The following is a 17,364-nucleotide window of genomic DNA, read 5'->3' on the forward strand; positions in this document are numbered from 1 at the left end:
CTGAAGACTTAATAAAAACACCAAATATTGCAAGGCTTGTGATCCAATAATGCTGGCAGTGCTGTGGTGCCTTCTCTTTTCATGGGGGTAACCTTGAAATAAATCCTAAGATGATTACAGGCCATTGGTTTAAACACACATGGCTTTTCAGTGAATCCCTGAGCTCTCCAATTCCAGCAAAAATAGATTTCCTTGGGGATAGAAGCATGAAAATGCCCTTTGAAAGGGACACCTGCTCATTTCCAGGTGTGCAGCTGGGAGGGGAGAGCATTGTCCTTTTCTGGGAGTCAGTTCTGCAGCAGGGGTTGGAGGGTCTGCCCTGCCCAGGTTTTTCTGGGAGGAGGGCAGGGGACAGCTCTGCCTCTGCACCCCCCTGTCACTGGTGGTCACCTCTCACTGGGCACAGGGCAGGGTGTGGTGTCTGGACAGCCCTCAGTGTTCCTGAGGGTTCCTGGAGCTTCTGGTCCAGGCTCTGCCAGGCAAGCACAGCTCACAGGAGCATCCTCAGCAATGGCAAAGCAGATTTTAAACGCTGAGTCAACGCAGAGGGCAAAGGCCCCCATGATGGGGAATGCAGCTGTGGGTCAGAAGTGCTTGGGGAAAACTTCCCCTCTAGACCTGCTGTGGTTTGAGTGCCTCTCTCCCATTTCCTGTGCTCAGGGGGCTGCTTTGGGTCAGGTTGTTTGCTCTCTCAATTCTCTATGTGTCTTTCGAGGATAATTTGTCAGTGAAGTTTTAAACCCTTCATCTTTTCCTGTACTGTCACCCTCCTTCCCTGACTCAAATCAGCTCTAAACTCTGACTCCCAGTCCCTTCCAAGGGGCCCTGAGGTGCCCTGGGCCCAGTTCTCTGCACAGGAGTGACTTTACACATGTGAGGAGTCCATGGAGCTCACCCTTGTGCACAAAGCTGTTTGAGTGCCCAAGCCCTCGTGCCATCCCCTGCCCTAACCTGCCTCGTTTGCTGCCAGCACAGCCCTCTCTGCTCTGCCCAGCAGTGATTTCCTTGTCATCTGAAGCAGAGGCTCTGTGGGCTCTGCTCCCCCAGCTCTCCCTGTGGCCAGAAGGGAGCCCCAGATCCTTAATCAGGGATCACATTGAGCTGTCACTGAGCCACACCCAGGCACAACCAGGCTCACAACCATCTGTGAGAGCTGTGCCAGGCAGAGCTGCAGTGCCCAGAGGATGCCTGGAGGAAGGCTGTTACAATTAGGAACAGAGATTAAAAATACTTTTTATCCGTGCTCACTGCTGGGCCCAGTATGGAGCATCAGGCTGTGCGTGGGAGGGATCTCCCTGTGCCAAGTGAGATGGAGTTGGAAACCATCTGACAGAGAGGTGAGGGAGGTCACCCATTACCCTCTGCCTGGGGAGCCTCCCGTGTTTAATGTTGGCCCTGCTGCAAAATCAGATTATCCCAGGAAAAGCAGTTTTCAATATATTTTTCTCCCCTGGATAATGTATCAGTCAACCTTTCACATTTGGCTCCCGAGGATTTGTGGTTGTGCTGTGTTTGCGGTTTTCAGCGCCGAGAGCAGAATGTTAAAGCCTGAACTGGAGGTAGGAATGAACTCCCAGATCAGAAATGGTGCAGTGAGGCTCTGGGCAGAGGCTCTGTCCTCACCTGTGTTGGGATCTCTAGCTTGTCACAGTGACCCTGAGAAGAGTTAGAAAATCTCTTTTCCCAGCCCGACGCTTGAAGAAGGAGTCAGGGCTCTTCATTTCTCGGTCTCAAGGTTGTTTATTGTATCTTATCTATAAAATTCTTTCTCCTGCCCTGCCGAGGTCCATCCAGCAGGACAGTTCCAGGCACTCTGCCTGCCCCCAGGGCAGTGTTATGTCTTTATACTAAAAACTACCTGTACAATGTTTACAATTACTCTCCAATACCTATCACCTACGTTAGACAGTTTCTACTCTAAACCAATCTGTGAGTGCCACCATTACAGCAGAAGATGGAGGCCAGGAAGAAGAAGGAGAAAGGCTGGACACGCCCAGTTCCCTCCATCTTGCCCCCTGAACCTCTATTCTAAAAGCCCCAAAATCTACTTTTCCACCTTGTGACAAATTCACTATTATTCTACTTAATTTGTCATGGCTTGCAGATCTTCATCTAAGGTTGGTAATTTGCTCCATGGGTCATAATCAAACCCACAGGCATTTTGGGCTCTGTGCCAGGGTCTCTGAGCCCCCTGGCAGGGGTCTTGGCTGCTCAGGACAGCCAGAGGGATGTCCTGGGCCCTGACAACCTGGGCTCTTTCCAGGGGCATCTCCAGTCTGGAGGTGCTGCTCTTGTCTTGCTGGAGTCAACTTGGGCAGGCAGCAGCCAAGGCAGGGCAGGGAGTGAGGAGCCTGAGCAGAGGTGTCCCTCCCCTGAGCAGCCTGTCCTTCCCCCATGGCCCACACAGGGGATGTGTTGCTGAGACCCCTTTGTGCTGCTGAGACCCCTTTGTGGCTCTGAAGGAGACAGAGCCTCTGCCAGAGCTGCAGGATTGTCACTCCAGCGCTTCATCCCAAACCATGCCAGGGCATGGATGCTGCACCAGGAGCACACCCAGAGCAGGGTCAGCTCCACAGGGGATGGCAGGGACAGCTGTGGCACCCAGGACTCTTCTTGTGGCTCTCACAAGGAGCTTTGCCATGGTCATGGCACAGTAATGATGGCTCGCTTTTAATTTTATGACCCTTGTTGCCCTAGAGCAGGACCAAAATTATTTATCAGGGAGGAGAGGACAATGTTCTCTTAGCCTGGGCATTGGAATCTGAGCAGTGCAATCAGAGCACTTCAGCTGCAGCAGGACCCAGCCCAGCAGGTCTCTCACCCCACCCTGGGTCCTGGCTTTAGGGACAAAGGCTGGGGAGCAGGGCTGTGGAAAAGAGGGGGTGCACTGCCAGGAATGTGCTTGATTCTCCCTTGCAGCATCCTAACACCTTCATAAAAGCGTGAATCTCCTCAAGCACACACAGCAAATATGCAAGTGGAGCAGTTCCATCCTCCTCATCCAACACACCCTGGGGCTATCCCCAGCTTTGCCTCCTAAAAGTCAAGTCTAGCTCTAAAGGGGCCAGGGGATGTTAGGGATATTGTGAGGTCTCACTCTGCCAGTTTGGCATTAGGTGTTCTGCCCTAGCACAGCCTGACCTTGCCCTTACAACTCTCTCTGTTTTGCCCTCAAAATGTTCTTTTCCCAGCCCACTCAGCAGTGGTATGGCAGAAGGGGCACAGGTTGTGTTTATATAAACCCTCTGTCACCTGCCAGCAGAGACCAGATGTGTGTGGCACAGGAATTCTCCTCCTGTCCTCTGTGGAGTAGAAAAGCACTGAAATTCCGCTTTGCTTATTCTGTTCTTCAGCTCCCGAAGCCAAAATAAACTTTGGGCAAGAAGTAACTCAGAAGCAAAACCAGAATAATTGAAAAATACTTTTCTTTCTCTTAGCAAGAATGGTGTCAAATGTTGTAAAAGCCTGAAGATTCTACAGTCAGAGCAGAGCTCAGGCTCTGACCCCAGACCCTCTGACAGTGCCACACTTGCTCATGAGAGCTCCAGAGGCACCAGCTGAGCCCCCCCTAAGCCCTAAGAACAACTGAAGGCACAACAGGAGAGAAACAATTTTGTTTCAAACCCCAGGATTTTCTAAGTCCTGGCTGAAGTCACAGCATCAACAGCCCAGAGCAGATCCTGGGAGAGCTACAGGGACCCCAACCCCCCTCAGCTGGCAAATTCATGGCATTTGACAGACAAATTGGGGGCTGTTGGCCATATCCTGGAGCATTTTTGCAAAGCTCAGCACAGTCAGTCTGAGTGAGCTGTGAAATGCCTCAGCACCATGAGAGAACCTGTGCCAAGCTCAGCCCATTCCCAGTGGGAACTGGCTCTGCCTGGAAACCAGAGGGGCCTTGGAGCCAAGAGCAAGGATAGGCTTGCCTGACAGTGGCTCCTCCTGCAGAGTTTGGGGCTTTTTCTGTTGGTTCTCAGCTCAATGTGATGCTGCTCCCTGTGTGTGCCATCCTGAGGCTGTTGAGGAATGGCAGTGCTTCCCAAATAAATGGGAACTGCAGGGCTGGAACCCCCAACTGCTCTGCTTGCCCAGCGTGCCATGCAATGGCAGCTTGGAGGTGCTAAATAATGTCCCACAGAGCCACTGGAAGGAGGTGGGGTTGTCCAGACACCAACTTCTTATTCTGCAAAAGACCTTGGAGATGGAGCAGGGAAAGTGGGTTGGATCTGTCTCTGGTGGCCAGCACTGGTTCCAAGTCTCAGCCAGGGTCTGTAGGGAGGGTCAGGGGCTCCAAGGGCAGTCCAGCACCATGGTGCCTGGGCAGGATCCCCTCTGGAGGACTCTGTGGTGCCATGAGGTTATTTGGCATCTGCTGAGTTCCTGATAGGAGTTCCAGGAGCTCCTGGAAGAAGCCAGAGACTCCAAAGTGGGAGTGAGTCACTGCCCACGCTGATGCCAGGCAGAGAGCAATTTACTGAAATCAAGCGGCTCAGAGATGAGAGCAGAGAGGTGGGGGCAGGAAAATCACTGCTTCGTGCAGTTGAAAAGTTAAAGCCTAGTGTTTCTCTTTCTGCCAGATATGATATCTCCCTGTCTGCTGCAAATAATGCCCGTGCTGGGAGCCCAGGGAGGATTTCTGCCTTATCGAGGTTGAGGCACAGGAGAAGAGAGAAATCTGAAGAGCAGGAGGGGAAAGAAAACACAGCTTTAATGTCAGAGCTTTGGAAGTGGAGATCCTTATCAGAGCCTGGTTTCTCCTCTCCTTGATTATGTCACTTTGAATTTGGACAAAGCAACCAGCCTGGCCAACCTCCACTTCTGGTTCTTCTCAGTTTCACTTTCTGAACATTGTCTCATTGTAGATGAACACTCAGATTGTCCCTGGGGACAGTTCCACAGGCAGGAGACATTTCCTGGGCCAGGAGATGATGAGAGAGACCTTTGTCACTGCTGTCACTAATGCCTCTGGTCATCAGAGACCTGACAAAATCACAGACTCTGCTGGGAGCACTACCCCAACCACAGTGCCCACAGAGCCTGGGGTTCAGCTCAGATCCAGGATTCGGGAATGTTCATTTGGGAATGGTCATTTGGGAAACACCAGGTCTTCCAATTTGCCTTTAATATCACAGCTGCTTCACAGAGCTGCTCCCCAGAATTATTGTTTTCTCTTCTCCCATCAATTAAAATGTAATGTATGAGCTCACCCATCAAATTACTTCCCAAGGACCTGACTCCTTCCATTTTAATATGTGTGCAAAATCCTTTTGATACAGATCTGTTCTCCTAAATCTGCAATAATTCAGTAATAAAGCTGGCTCAAAACACTACTGGCACAAATGCAGGTGCTTGGTGTCAGAAAAGAAAGAGAGGAATAAAGGAAACAAAAACAAACTGAGGGCATCTCCTGGCCAAGGATAAATGCAGCACTGTGTGGGCCCCCAAATTAGGAACTGTTTACAAAACAAAGAGTTTGTCTCGAGTGCATTGTGCTGCTTTGACACCACTGAATAGCCCATCTAAAGTAATGATGGTTTCTTCCTTTTTTTGGGTCAGGCCTCGCTGAGGAAGAGCTTCTTCAAAAACCAAGGCTGAGCATTTCCAAGGACCAAATCGTCATCTCACCAGGAGACACCCTAAAAATAAAATGCTGGTAAGGACTGCTCCAAAAAACGCTGGATTTTTGTCCTTGTGTTGATTGGTTTGGCCCAGCAGAGCTCCAGGACAGAGCAGAGCCTGATGCTGGGCCAGCTGGGAGCTGGGGCTGTGTGGAGGGAGCTGGATGGGCTGTGACAGAGCAGGGAGGAGAGTCGGGGTCAGCTTGGCCAAGTTCTTTGTGTTGTGTTGTGTTGTGTTGTGTTGTGTTGTGTTGTGTTGTGTTGTGTTGTTCAGGGGCCCAAGCAAAGCCCTGAGTCAGCACAGGGGAGAGCTCATGGGAGTGGGATGTGCTGTGCTTGAGGACATGGCTGGAAATCCTCTCTGAAATAGGGGCAGATTCAGCTCCTCTGCAGCTAAAATCACTCCTTTGCTCCCTGTCCATGAGGAAACAACAGAGATCACCAGGAACTGCCACCTAGCCCATCACAGACACTTAAATAAGCAGCAGTCACTGTGTGTACATTCAAAGCCCCAGCCAGTTTAAACATAACATGTTCTTTAAATCAAATTTAACCAGGATTTGTGAAAGACCAAAGTGCTGCTGCTGTAAATCACAGCAGTGCCTCAGTCCTGGCACAATGCGTGCCACCAGCCATGCAAGGACCAGCAGGATTTTGGTGCTGACAGGGAGAGGATGCTCTGGGAACAGGGACACAGCTGACACATGAGGAAGGAGCAAACCCAGAGCACTCTGCTGTGCCAGAACATGCAGCAGCTGCTGGGTCCCACAAAAGGCCCCAGACTGAGATGGATGGAGGTGTTACTTGTTCTGAGTGGGATTTTTACACTTCACTGCTGCCAGAGGACATTTCTCAGGTTTTTCTCTGAGAGTGTTGTAGGAAAAAAGCCCAAGGTAACACAAACTCTGACAATTTCATTCTCTCTCTCACACACACATGGATTTTACACCTTCTTGCAAGGTTCCCTTGGCTGGCGCCACTACCTGGATGGTTTCCTGCAACAGAAGTTACTAAAAACAGGAAAAAAAAGCAGTGAGAAGATGAATCTAAGCTTTAGGTTTCGCTGACACATCCCTTCTGATTTTTGTCCCAGACTATTTAATTCTTTGTTATAGTGAAAGGTGAATGGGCTCAGACTGTGTAAATTTGGGATGTCTTCTGGAGTGTGAGGCAGCTTTTTTCCAAATCCCTCCAGCTTGCCATGTGGCTTACGAGGTCACAATAACCTTCCAGTGGTATTTTTAGCTTGGCAAACAGCAAACATGATGGCAATAAAGTCTGAGCAGTCCTTTAACATCTCAATGGTGCTCTCCATAAAACCTGTGTGGACTCGAAGTCCCTGGGGTGCCCCAGGCCAATTAAATCAACATTTCCCAGCAGTTCTCCATCCCCCACCTTTTTAATCTGGAGGACCACCCTACTTTTCTCGTATCACCAAATCAATAAATAATTGAAAGAGTTATGAGCACTTCAGTCCCACATTGCTTTATGGATGCAAAGCAAGAAATCCTCATGACAGGTCTGAGAAACACAAAAGATGTGAGCATGGGGTGTAACATGGGACCAGGGCCTGCAGCACTTCAGCTCCTTGGCTCAGGTGATTCAAAACCTGGGAAGAGAAGGAAACTGTGGTTTCTCCATGCAAGATCCCCTGGATCAGCCCCTCTGGGGATGTCTGCCCTCCTGCCTCTTCTGCCACACTCACAGGTTAGCTCCTGGCCCAGGGAACTCTGGAATTCCTTGTCCTGCCAGGGGCATTTGGGCTGTGTGGGGCACAGCACAGGGCACAGCCCCAGCAGGTCTGTAGGAATGTCCATCCTCCCTTCAACTCTGAGCTTTTGAGCTTCTTGGCCAAGATTTCCTGGTTTGTGATAGTGGAGCCAAAGCTGCTGCTGCCACTCCCTTCTGGCAGATGTGTGAAAATCCCAAAGCAACAGCCAAAGGCTTCACCTTCCACAGGATAATGTATGGAGGGGGAGAAAGATTTAAGGAAGCACAGGTGTGAATTCCCAGTGCTGCCCTGCAGAGCCACCAGAGCTTGGATGGACACCAGAGGGGTGTGGGTGACGAGGGGCAGGGACACGGTGACGTGCTGGGAGCTGTGTCCGTGTGAACTGGCTCTGTTCCCTACTCCAGACCAGCAATCCCAGTCCTGGAGTCACCAGTGACGTTGGTAGGGTGGGCCCGAGCTCTGGGTGCTCGGAAGGACAATGGGAAGCTGCTCTGACGTGGGGTGGGGCTGTCCAACCACCAGAACATCCAAGAACAAGGGCGAGGCTGCTCAGCAGAGAGGATATTCCCCCTTTTCCAGTGCTCCCGTCAGCCTGGTGCTGGGAATAACCTCAAGGGCTCCACGTCCGCCTCCTCTCCAGGAAGGCGACAGGGGGACGGGCAGGAACGAGGGCCAAGAGGATGTTTGTGGAAATGTCACTGGATGTCCTGGCAAACATGCTCTGATTGCACCTATTGCACCCCTGCAGGCCGCTGGAACTCTGAGTCCTTGGCTAACTGGGAATTTCACACTTTGGGCATTGCCATCTCAGTCCTGGGTCAGCATGTCTGGATTTCTCTCTGGCAGCACCGAGCTGGGGAAGTCCAGGGGTTCTCACTCCTTCCTCAGCCCAGCAAAGGCCAGTGGGAATTCTCTGAGTAAGAAGGGAGCCAACCCCCCTGTTCTCAGGAAGAGTGCAAACACACACACAACTCCCTCTCTCCAGCACCAACTTCTTCCCCAGGAAAATCCACAGGAGATAACCCCCCAACCCGCCAGTTTCCACACTAAAAACCAGTTTGTTACAAAAACCACCATCATCTTCATCTCCTAGGCCTGTGTGGTAGCTCTGGTCCATCCCCAGAGCCCTGAGAGGGAGCTCCAGGAGCTCCTGCTGCCATGGCCTGATGCTTCCAGCACATCCAGCTGTGACTTAGATCACCTGGGAGCTCTGGGTCTCACAGCAGGTGACACCCAGGCCCTGCTTTTTGTCCTGAACTCCATGGAATTGCATTTTTCATGAGCTGTGCTCAGAGATTCAGCAACAGAAGGGTCAGGTGGGGCGAATGTTTCATCCTCTGCCCTCCTGGCTTGATATTCTGGCTGCTGCCACAAAGGGAATTGGAAAAAATGTGTCCTGAGCAGATATTCCCAGACTTGTAACCTGATTAGTTTCAGGCCCTTCACAAAAATCAAGACTGAGTCACTGCTGATTAAGCAAGAAAGGAGATGAAAAATTACATAAATATCCTCATCTCTCCATGCAACCTCAGTGCAAGAAAATATACATTAATTTAGCAGTTAAAATATGCAAAATCCTCCTCCTTGAACAAACATATAATTTTATCTGATGCTTTGTAATGTTTGAAGTGGCTAAAATACAGTGTTATAGAAACAAACTTGTGTTCAGGCAGTGTGTTAGAAGAGAAATTAAACTTTTCTCCAGGAGCTTGCTGCAGTTCCCAGGGAGCATTTCAGGAATGTCTGGGGAACAGTGTGGGGTGATCCAGCTCAGTTTCTGATGGGTGGAAGTGCAAACAGGAAGTATCATTCAGGTTTGGTGTGTGGAGGGGTGACTTGTGGGTTAGCTGGTGTAAAGTTTTCTGGGTCTCCTAGGAGGCTGGGGGAGAATAGGGCCAGGGAGATGAGTAGGGAAAGTATTAGTACAAATCCTAGAATGTCTTTAATAGCGTAGTATGGGTGGAAGGGGATTTTGTCGCAGTCTCAGTGACCTTTACAATTTTTTTGGGAGTGACAAGGGTAGGAGCAGTGGGAAGGAGTGGCCAGAAAGAAGGCCCATTTTTGCCTGAATGCAGTGTGATTTGGATGTGCTGTGCTGGCAGGGGAGCCCCGTCGGTGAGCTGGCAGCTGAGGGAGGACAGCCCGCGGGTGCACGTGAGCGGCTGCCGCGACGCGCCCGGGCTGGGCTGCAGCCAGCTCGTCCTCAGGAGAGCCACGGCCAACGACACCGGCTACCTCAGCTGTGCCCCCAGCAGCACCCCCGAGCACCAGGGGCTCGTGGCCAGCATCTATGTCTTTGTCCAAGGTAAGGATTCTGCTTTTTCAATGGTGGTGGGCTCTGGGAGCTGCCTGAGGCAGAACCAGCAGGGCAGGGGCTTCCACCTCTCCGCTGGCCCAGGAGGGAGCAGAAGCTCTGACACTCTGAACAGACCAAATGCATCTGGGTGTTCATGGCAGCTGAATTCTCAGGGACATGGATGTGAGAACCAGATTACCCATCCTGTTCAGTTCCAGGACTTGAAAGCTGGATTGTCCCATCAGTTTAGTGTCCCAAATAACAGATACTTCCTAAACATCCTTTCCTTTTAAGAATAAATTCTTCAATCCTAAAGGACTTTGCTGTCACATTGCTTTTCCAAAGACTCATCCTGAATGCTCAAGCCCTCTCTCTTTCCCTTCCTCCCCTTCCCAGCAGGATGCTTTGTAATTCCTCTCCTCCTACACATTTGTCCCTATATCTGTGAGACATTCCTAGCAGAGCTGGGTGACCGCATTGCATATATTTTACTGTAAAAAGTGTCCCATTGCTCATTTTTGTTCCCTTTGAGCTGCCTCTCCCCCACATTTCAGAATCATTGAGTTCAGATCCAGGAATTAATGGAAGCAGGAACTTCAGAGGAGCATGGTCCTCTGTGATTAAGTGAATGCAACCTATTCAACCACCATTCCAATAATGGGAATTTTTGTTAGAATATTCCCCCCAAATGCTGAGTTTTTTTCAAATCTACTTGACAAATGCATTACTAAACACTGAATCATCTTGGATCTTCCAAGCTGAGACTGTGACTCCTCAGATGAAGGAGATGACTTTTAGTGCCTTGAATAGGAGATGACATGAACTCCTCTGGTGCTGGATGGGCTCAGCCTTCGCTTCCCCACAAATAATCATGTGAATTAATTTCATTTTCCTGGTAAAAGCCAATTTGTGCTTCTTTGAATCCTCTTACACAAATGCTGCAGAGGCAGTGAGTTTGTCCGATGGTATTTGAAGAGAGCTGCAAACCTACACCTCCAGAAAACAAAAATCTTTGCTCTCAGCTCTGACTCAGGGTCTCGGGGTGTTGCCAATGATGGTGAAGCAACACAAGAAGTGATTTCCATCTCCCAGGGGACTCTGATATGCCCACACAGCTAAATTCAGCTTTTGCACCTCCAGGTGAACACACCTGCTCGATTCATGTGGGTGACACTTTCCTGCCTGTTGAAAACAGCCCCATTTTACCCTTATCCTGCTTTCCCAGCAAGTTTTCCTCTAATTGGAAAGTGGTTTTTTGGCATTACTTCTTAGTTCCTGAAGTCTTTTTTTTTTCTCCCTTTCTATTTCCTCTCTCTGTTTTTTTCTTGGTGCTCTGGTTGCTTTATCCACCCTGGTCCTTGTGCTGAGCTGTTTCCTTTTCCCATTACACCCAGCTCAGATGCCCCAGGTCCAACATTGTTAACCCAGCCTGTCCCACGCTCCAGGAAACTCCATTCTCTGTCCAGATTCAGTGCCCTGGCTGCCTACCCAGCCCCTCATTACTCTGTGGCAGGAGCACGTGCAGGAAACGTTGTGGATCTTTTGGGACTGCCTGAGCACTTTCCTGAAGAAAATATCCCAAGTTATGAAATGCCTCGCCAGGGATGCTCTTGGAACAGAGCTGATCTAAAAAAAAAGGCAGGATGTGCTCCTGCTTGCCAAGGTTCTCCTGACAACCAGCACAAAATCACCCTCTCAGGTGCACTTCAATTGTGTCCCACGTCCTCCCTGCTCTAAAAGCTCTTACTCAGACTCCTGTGCTTGAAAAGCCATGGAAGGAACAGTGGGTGGAAAATCCTCTGGCTTGTCCTGTGCACCCCAAAGCAGAGCTCTGCCCCAGGAGCTGCAGGTTCCTGCTGGGATCTGCCCTGCCAGGCTGAGGAAGCTGCTTGGCCTGTGAAATTAAGCTATTTATACCTCAGCATGGATCTGTCCTCAGGGCATGCTCTTCCTGCCATTTGGTTCCTGTGGATATTTGTTAGAAGCCAGCAAGCTGTCCTGGGGACCAGGAAACTGCTCTGGACTTAAAGAAGGAGTTCAGAGCACACCTATGGCTTTCTTCAATATCTAAACATGCCTTTTGAAGGAAATTGCTGTGGCAGTGTCTGGGCAGCACTGAGAATCCCATCAGCTGTCTCCACGTGAGGGAACTCTCAGATCCTGGCAGTGCCAGACAGGAGTGAGGCCCATAGCTCATCTCTGTGGATGTTTTGTGGTGAGAGAAAGTGCTCAGGGGCGTGTTTGTGAGGCTGAGCCAGGTGCAGGCAGAAAATGTGGAGCCAGCCCCTGAAGGCTGCAGATTCCTCTGAGGTTACAAGCCATTATTGCCAAAAAAGGAAGGGGAATGGTATTTTCCCTTCATTCCTGGCTGGCTGCTTGACACCAAAATGAGAACACGATTGTATTGGAAGCCCTGTTATTGGCCATTATTTCCTGTGCTGCTCCTGCTTTCCCAGCCTCCCTGGAGGGCTCTGGGAGCTCTGGCAGGACCTGGCACTCACAGCTCTCCCTGTGGGGTGGTGGAGCTGTGACCCTGCTCGTCCCTAGGGTCAGGAGGGGCAGCTGCCACCCCTCAGCTGTGCTTGGGCACTGAGGGAGGCACAGCTCAGGAGCTTCATCCTGAATTAATTGTTCTTTTCTGCCTCCTGCTGCAGCTGCAAGTCCCAAGGACCATCACTAAAAGGAAGACAACCCCTTCTCCCTGTTGGAAATACAGAGTAGCCCAGGGCTGGAACAGAAATAGTTGGGAGTTCTTAACAGAGTTAATTCCACCTCAGCTCTGAGGGATAATCTGTGCAGGGAAAGGCAGGGTCTGGTCCCACACTGCAGTGGCAGCTCCATGGGAAATGCTGCCACAGCCACCCAGACACAGCATCTGCTTCCCTCTGCCTTCTGCAGTTGCCCCTCCTGACCAGGGAAACCTCCCTGGGAGGAATATCCCCATTTATTGCAGCCTTTGGGATCCCTGTGCCAAGGGACAGGGCAGGTGTGTGAAAATACAGACAGTCCTCTTGACAGTGCATTATCCATTTTATTATTATATTGAATCAAAAACACAGGACTGCTCCAGCTAGGAAAAAAACTATCCCAGAAAAAAACAGGTCAGCATCCACCCCTTATTCCATCTTTTCCATCATGCCAGGTCCCACATCCCACATTTTCAATATCCCATTGCCTTTCCTGTCTCACATATACACACAGACATTCCCAGCACACAGAAAATGTAACATGGCTTAGAGAAGGAGGAAGAAAAGGGCACATCAAGCAAAAAAATTCATTCCACCTTCCCAAAGGGCTACCCCAGGCTCCAGTCTAGACAGGAGTCAGGACTTGCAGCTCTCAGCTATTTGAAATACTGTCAGTGTCAGCAAAGTCAGAGTCCTGGGGGGGTCAGCTGGAAGAGCTCCTGGCTCAAGTCCTGCCTCAGCTCCATGTTCCCCCAGCAGCCCCTGGGTCACAGTCAAGGATCTGCTGCACATTTTGTACCCCTGAGTCAGTGATCAGAGCAAGGAACGAGCCCACCCAGTCCTGCTGCCTCCACCTTGTGTGAATTTAGTGCTGAGGTCACTGGAGCTGGGCACATCTTGCCAAAATGTGTCTGGAAAAGTTCCTCAGGTTTCCAAGCTGGGATTCCTGCCCACCCCCAATGGCATTTGCTCTGCCTTAGATGCAAGGCTAAAAGAGGCACCTCCTCAATGCATGGGGCCAGCGGCATCCTTCGTCTTTTATGCAAAGCAGGGCTGTTATTCTATTTCTTGAAATAATTATGGCCATGATAGAGCTGCTTCTCAAGTAACTGCTTCAGAAACATCAGTCCCACCTCCTCTGGGAGTGGGGAGTGCAACAGGCCCAAAATGCTGTGTGTGAGCCCAGTGCTGGCTGCCACCAGGGGCTGAGCTGAACAGGGTGGATTCCCCAATTCCTGCTCATTCCAGGGGGGCTCACTTTGAACACACAAACATTTTAACAGTGGAGAATTAATCAGTGAACATTTGAACAGTGTGTTCCCACCCAGAGCCATCAGCTACTGGTTTTTCACCACCTCAGTGGTAGTGAGAGAGGAGCACAAGACTGAGGGAGTCTCTCTTTGGTTCTCAGCACTGGTGTTCACAAGAGCACAGGAAATCCAGAAGATGCCCCCACAGAAAATTTGAGTTCTGGCTCCTTGTAAAGCTCATGTGGGAACAATGAAGGCACCAGCCACAGTGCAGCCCTGCCAGGACTCCAGAGCACAAGGACTGGAAATCAAATTTGAAGCAAGACAGACATTTTTATGGGAGCATGAATGGCTGAGGCCATTCCAGAGGGAATAGGGCAATGCATCCAAGCACAACTTGTCCTGCTGGAGCATCTCCCTGCTGGTCAGCCCCAGGGAAGGGCAGGAGTGAAAAGAGTGGTCCCAAGAGAGTGAGGAGAGGTGGTCCAAGTGCTGCACCAGGGTGGAGTTCACACCAGCCACAGCCCAGGGATGAGCAGCCCCTTGGCCTCATCCCTTTCCCACCATGAGATATCTAAAGAGGCTGGAAGTGCATGGAAGTGCCCCTCAGATGAGATCATATTTTGCTTCTGATGTTCTTTGAAGCTGATTCCTGCCTCCCTAATCCTCTTGACAGTTCGCAGAGATAATCAGAAAGTGAGAAGCAGAACTGCAGGGCTGGGGTGACAGCTTTGGGCTTTGGCTCACTTTTCCCAAGATTTTACCAGTGGGAACAGAGCTGGAGCTGCATTTCTTCTTTCTTTGAGGCTGCAGACTTGCTGCCAGACCTGGGCCAGCTGAGATAGGCAGCTGCTGAGCTGTGTGCCCTGCAGATGAAGTGGCTGTCCCTGCCCACAGCAGTGCTGGGAGGGTTGGCTGCACATCCCAGCTCGGTGTCAGAGCACACAGAGCACAGACTGTGCCCTGGGCAGGACCCTCCAGGACTGAGGGCTGCATCCAAGGGAAAAGCAGGATGCTTTTAGCTCTGAATCAAGGCATTCGGTGTCTTCAAATCACATCCTGCAGGGTCTCACTTTAAAGCAGAGGAGACTTGAAGGATGTGATGAGTGAGCAGTGCCAGCTCCTGGCAGCCCAGCAGGGAGAGAGGATCCTTCCCCATGGATCAAGAATTTCTAAATGAAAGCCCAAAGGCCAGAATCACACACACTTCCTCCACTGCTTCCTTCCTGGTTTTTATCCACTCAGTAGCTGCTAATTGCTGAGCCCTCCCCCAGGTGGGAGACCTGTTCTTAATGGGGCTTCAGGTAAAACTGGGGAGTATTTTCCACAAAGTCAAACCTGCCTAAAATCCAGTGGGGGTCAGAATTTATAAATTCTTCTGCTGCTTGAAACATAATTCCAGACAAAGCATGGAGGCTTCTTTTTCTGTGGTGTTTTGTTGGGATTTTTTAAATATAAATCTTTCCATTTTGCCTTTATTTGCTTGGCAGCAAGAAGGATTTTGCTTCTAGAATTTTTGAAGTTAACACTTTTTAGAGTAATATTTTTTTCTCTACAAATATTCCTGTGTTCATAACAGTAATCTCCAGGGGAAGAATGCATTTCATTTGACCAAAACAGAATGCTTCATGTTGACTCAGAATGGCTTCTGGGGGTTTTGCAGTCACTTTTGTTTTGCCTAAAGAGAAAATATTCTGCTTTCTGTTTAATCTAAACATTCCACCACCAATTCTTTTCATTGGCCTGCCAAACTGAAAGGTCTTTTATTTTCAAAGATCCAGTTTCAAAACAAGTGCCTTTATAGGAGTTACTCCTGTACCTAGAGGCAGCTTTGATGGGTCACCAGGGGGAATTCAGCAGGCCAGGCTGTTTCCTTGTGAAGCTTTCCAAAATGCTCTGCCCAAAGTGTCACGGCACTGCTAATGCTGCTATTACTGTAAAGAACAGGTTATAAACCTCCTCTCGATGCTTTTTGACCTTGATGAAGACAAACTTCATGGGGATTATGTCAAAACATGAACTTAAAGAACCTGTGAAACTCTGTGCAGGCTCCCCAGCTTAGGTACGGCTGAGTGAAGAAAATAAATGGCGAGGGCGAGGGAATTATCTTTATCTGGAACAAAGCGAGAGGCAAAATGAGAATGTTGAGGAATTTCACGGACATGAGCAGCAGTGAATGGCTGTCCTCAGAGGCCATTTCGTGCTCATCATCCTCGGAGCTGGAGGCACCTGAAGGGAGAGGCGATGTCAGCTCCGAGGCTCGGCTGTGAGACAAATACCACCAGACAAATCGCTGTCACGGTGCAGGAATGAAAAAAAAAAAGCCCAAATCCTGTATAAAATCCTGTGTGTGTGTGTGTGTGTCAGGAGGAGGTTGCAGAGGCACAGACACGGAAATAAAGAACTGTAGGAGAAACTGAGTCCACAACCTGCTGAGTTCAGCGCTGAGGGGTTTAAACCCCTCGGCTCCGGGCTAGGGAGGTGTGAGGGGACATCTGAGATTGCCCAGCTGAGCTGGAAACCCTCCCAAATCTCATCTCCAGCAGCAATTCATCTCCTCCTGGCCACTACGAGCATCTCAACATGAAGGGTTTCAGTGCCTGAAGGAAAATATTTGACCTTAGAGCTGCTTTTGTGCGCTCCGCGCTCGCCGTCTGTCTGTCCCCGGAGCCGGGCAGGCCCTTCCCGCCCCATCCCGCTGCCGCCGCTTCCTTGGCTGTGTTTGTGTTCCTTGCCGGGCCCTGCTGGGGAAACAGCAACACCCTGGTGTGCCTGGGCTTCCTGCAAACTTCCACTGACCTGGGCAGCCAGACATGCAGTCTGAGAGCCCTGCAAGGGCCTTTCCCTCGGCTCCGAGCTGCGGCTGCAGCTGATAAGTCCCCACCGTGCTTCAGCTCTTGTCTTTCTTCGCGTGTAACGAGCTTTGCAGCCCGCGGTAAATCATTCTTTTTAATTATCCCCTGGGAGTTGCTGGGTGTTTCTTTCTGGGTGAAATTCATAGGGCATTTCACCTTCCCAGCTCGGGAGGAACAGATGCGCCAAGCTACAGGGAAATACTCTGTTTTCATAAAGGGTTTCTTTGCTGAGGAATTTCCCCTCAGAGTTCAGTGCCGGTGACTGGGGCGAGGACAACACCTGCATTTCCCATGCCACAGCTCTCCAGATTGCAACGCTTGAGTGCAATTGATTTACACCACCTGGAACTGGAGATCTTCCTCCAGGCTGAGGTTATCATTTTTAAAGAAAAGTGACCCTGTCCCTTTTGTTTCAAGAAGTTCTGTCTCTGAGAGACTTTTTTACAAGGAGTTAACTGATTGCTGGTGGACTGGAGGTGGTGAGCGTGGTTGTAAAGCTGGCAGTGACACTCCTGATGTTCCAGCAGATCATTTGTCCACGCCACTGTCAGCCTGAACTACTGAGGGGTTTCGGTTTTTTGTCTGCACAAACCATAACAAAGGTATCAGCTGGCAGTTGATTAGCTCAGAATTTATCCTTTGCCATTCTGTTAAGCCCCAAAGCCGAGCCACTTCATATTTGCTTATCTGCTAAGTGAGCAGCCCAGCTGCCTGGAAAGTGCTGGAAAGCCTCTCCTTCCCAATGGCATTGCCTTGCTCCTGCTTAGGAGGGGGTTTGGAGCAGCTGGAGCAGGACACACAAGGTTTGAGTTCTTCTTCATGTCCTGGGGCTCTTTAGTGCTTGATGACTGAGATACCTGAGGCTATCCCATTCCTGGAAGTGTCCAAGGCCAGGCTGGATGGAGCTTGGAGCAAGCTGGGATGGT

The 17,364-nt window shown here is 50.3% G+C and overlaps 1 protein-coding gene across 2 annotated transcripts in view; it reads left to right on the forward strand.

The window, feature by feature from the left end:
* The window catches only part of LOC135447866 (vascular endothelial growth factor receptor kdr-like), a 132,329-nt gene that overhangs the window by 31,527 nt on the left and 83,438 nt on the right, over nucleotides 1–17,364 (forward strand). For both annotated transcript variants that reach the window (XM_064713032.1, XM_064713033.1), the window contains exons 2-3: nucleotides 5,557–5,653; nucleotides 9,453–9,655. In XM_064713032.1, the coding sequence (XP_064569102.1) occupies nucleotides 5,557–5,653; nucleotides 9,453–9,655 (300 nt within the window). The remainder of the gene's footprint in view (nucleotides 1–5,556; nucleotides 5,654–9,452; nucleotides 9,656–17,364) is intronic.

This window comes from Zonotrichia leucophrys, chromosome 4A, assembly GCF_028769735.1.
Source record: "Zonotrichia leucophrys gambelii isolate GWCS_2022_RI chromosome 4A, RI_Zleu_2.0, whole genome shotgun sequence".
Lineage (NCBI taxonomy): Eukaryota > Metazoa > Chordata > Aves > Passeriformes > Passerellidae > Zonotrichia > Zonotrichia leucophrys.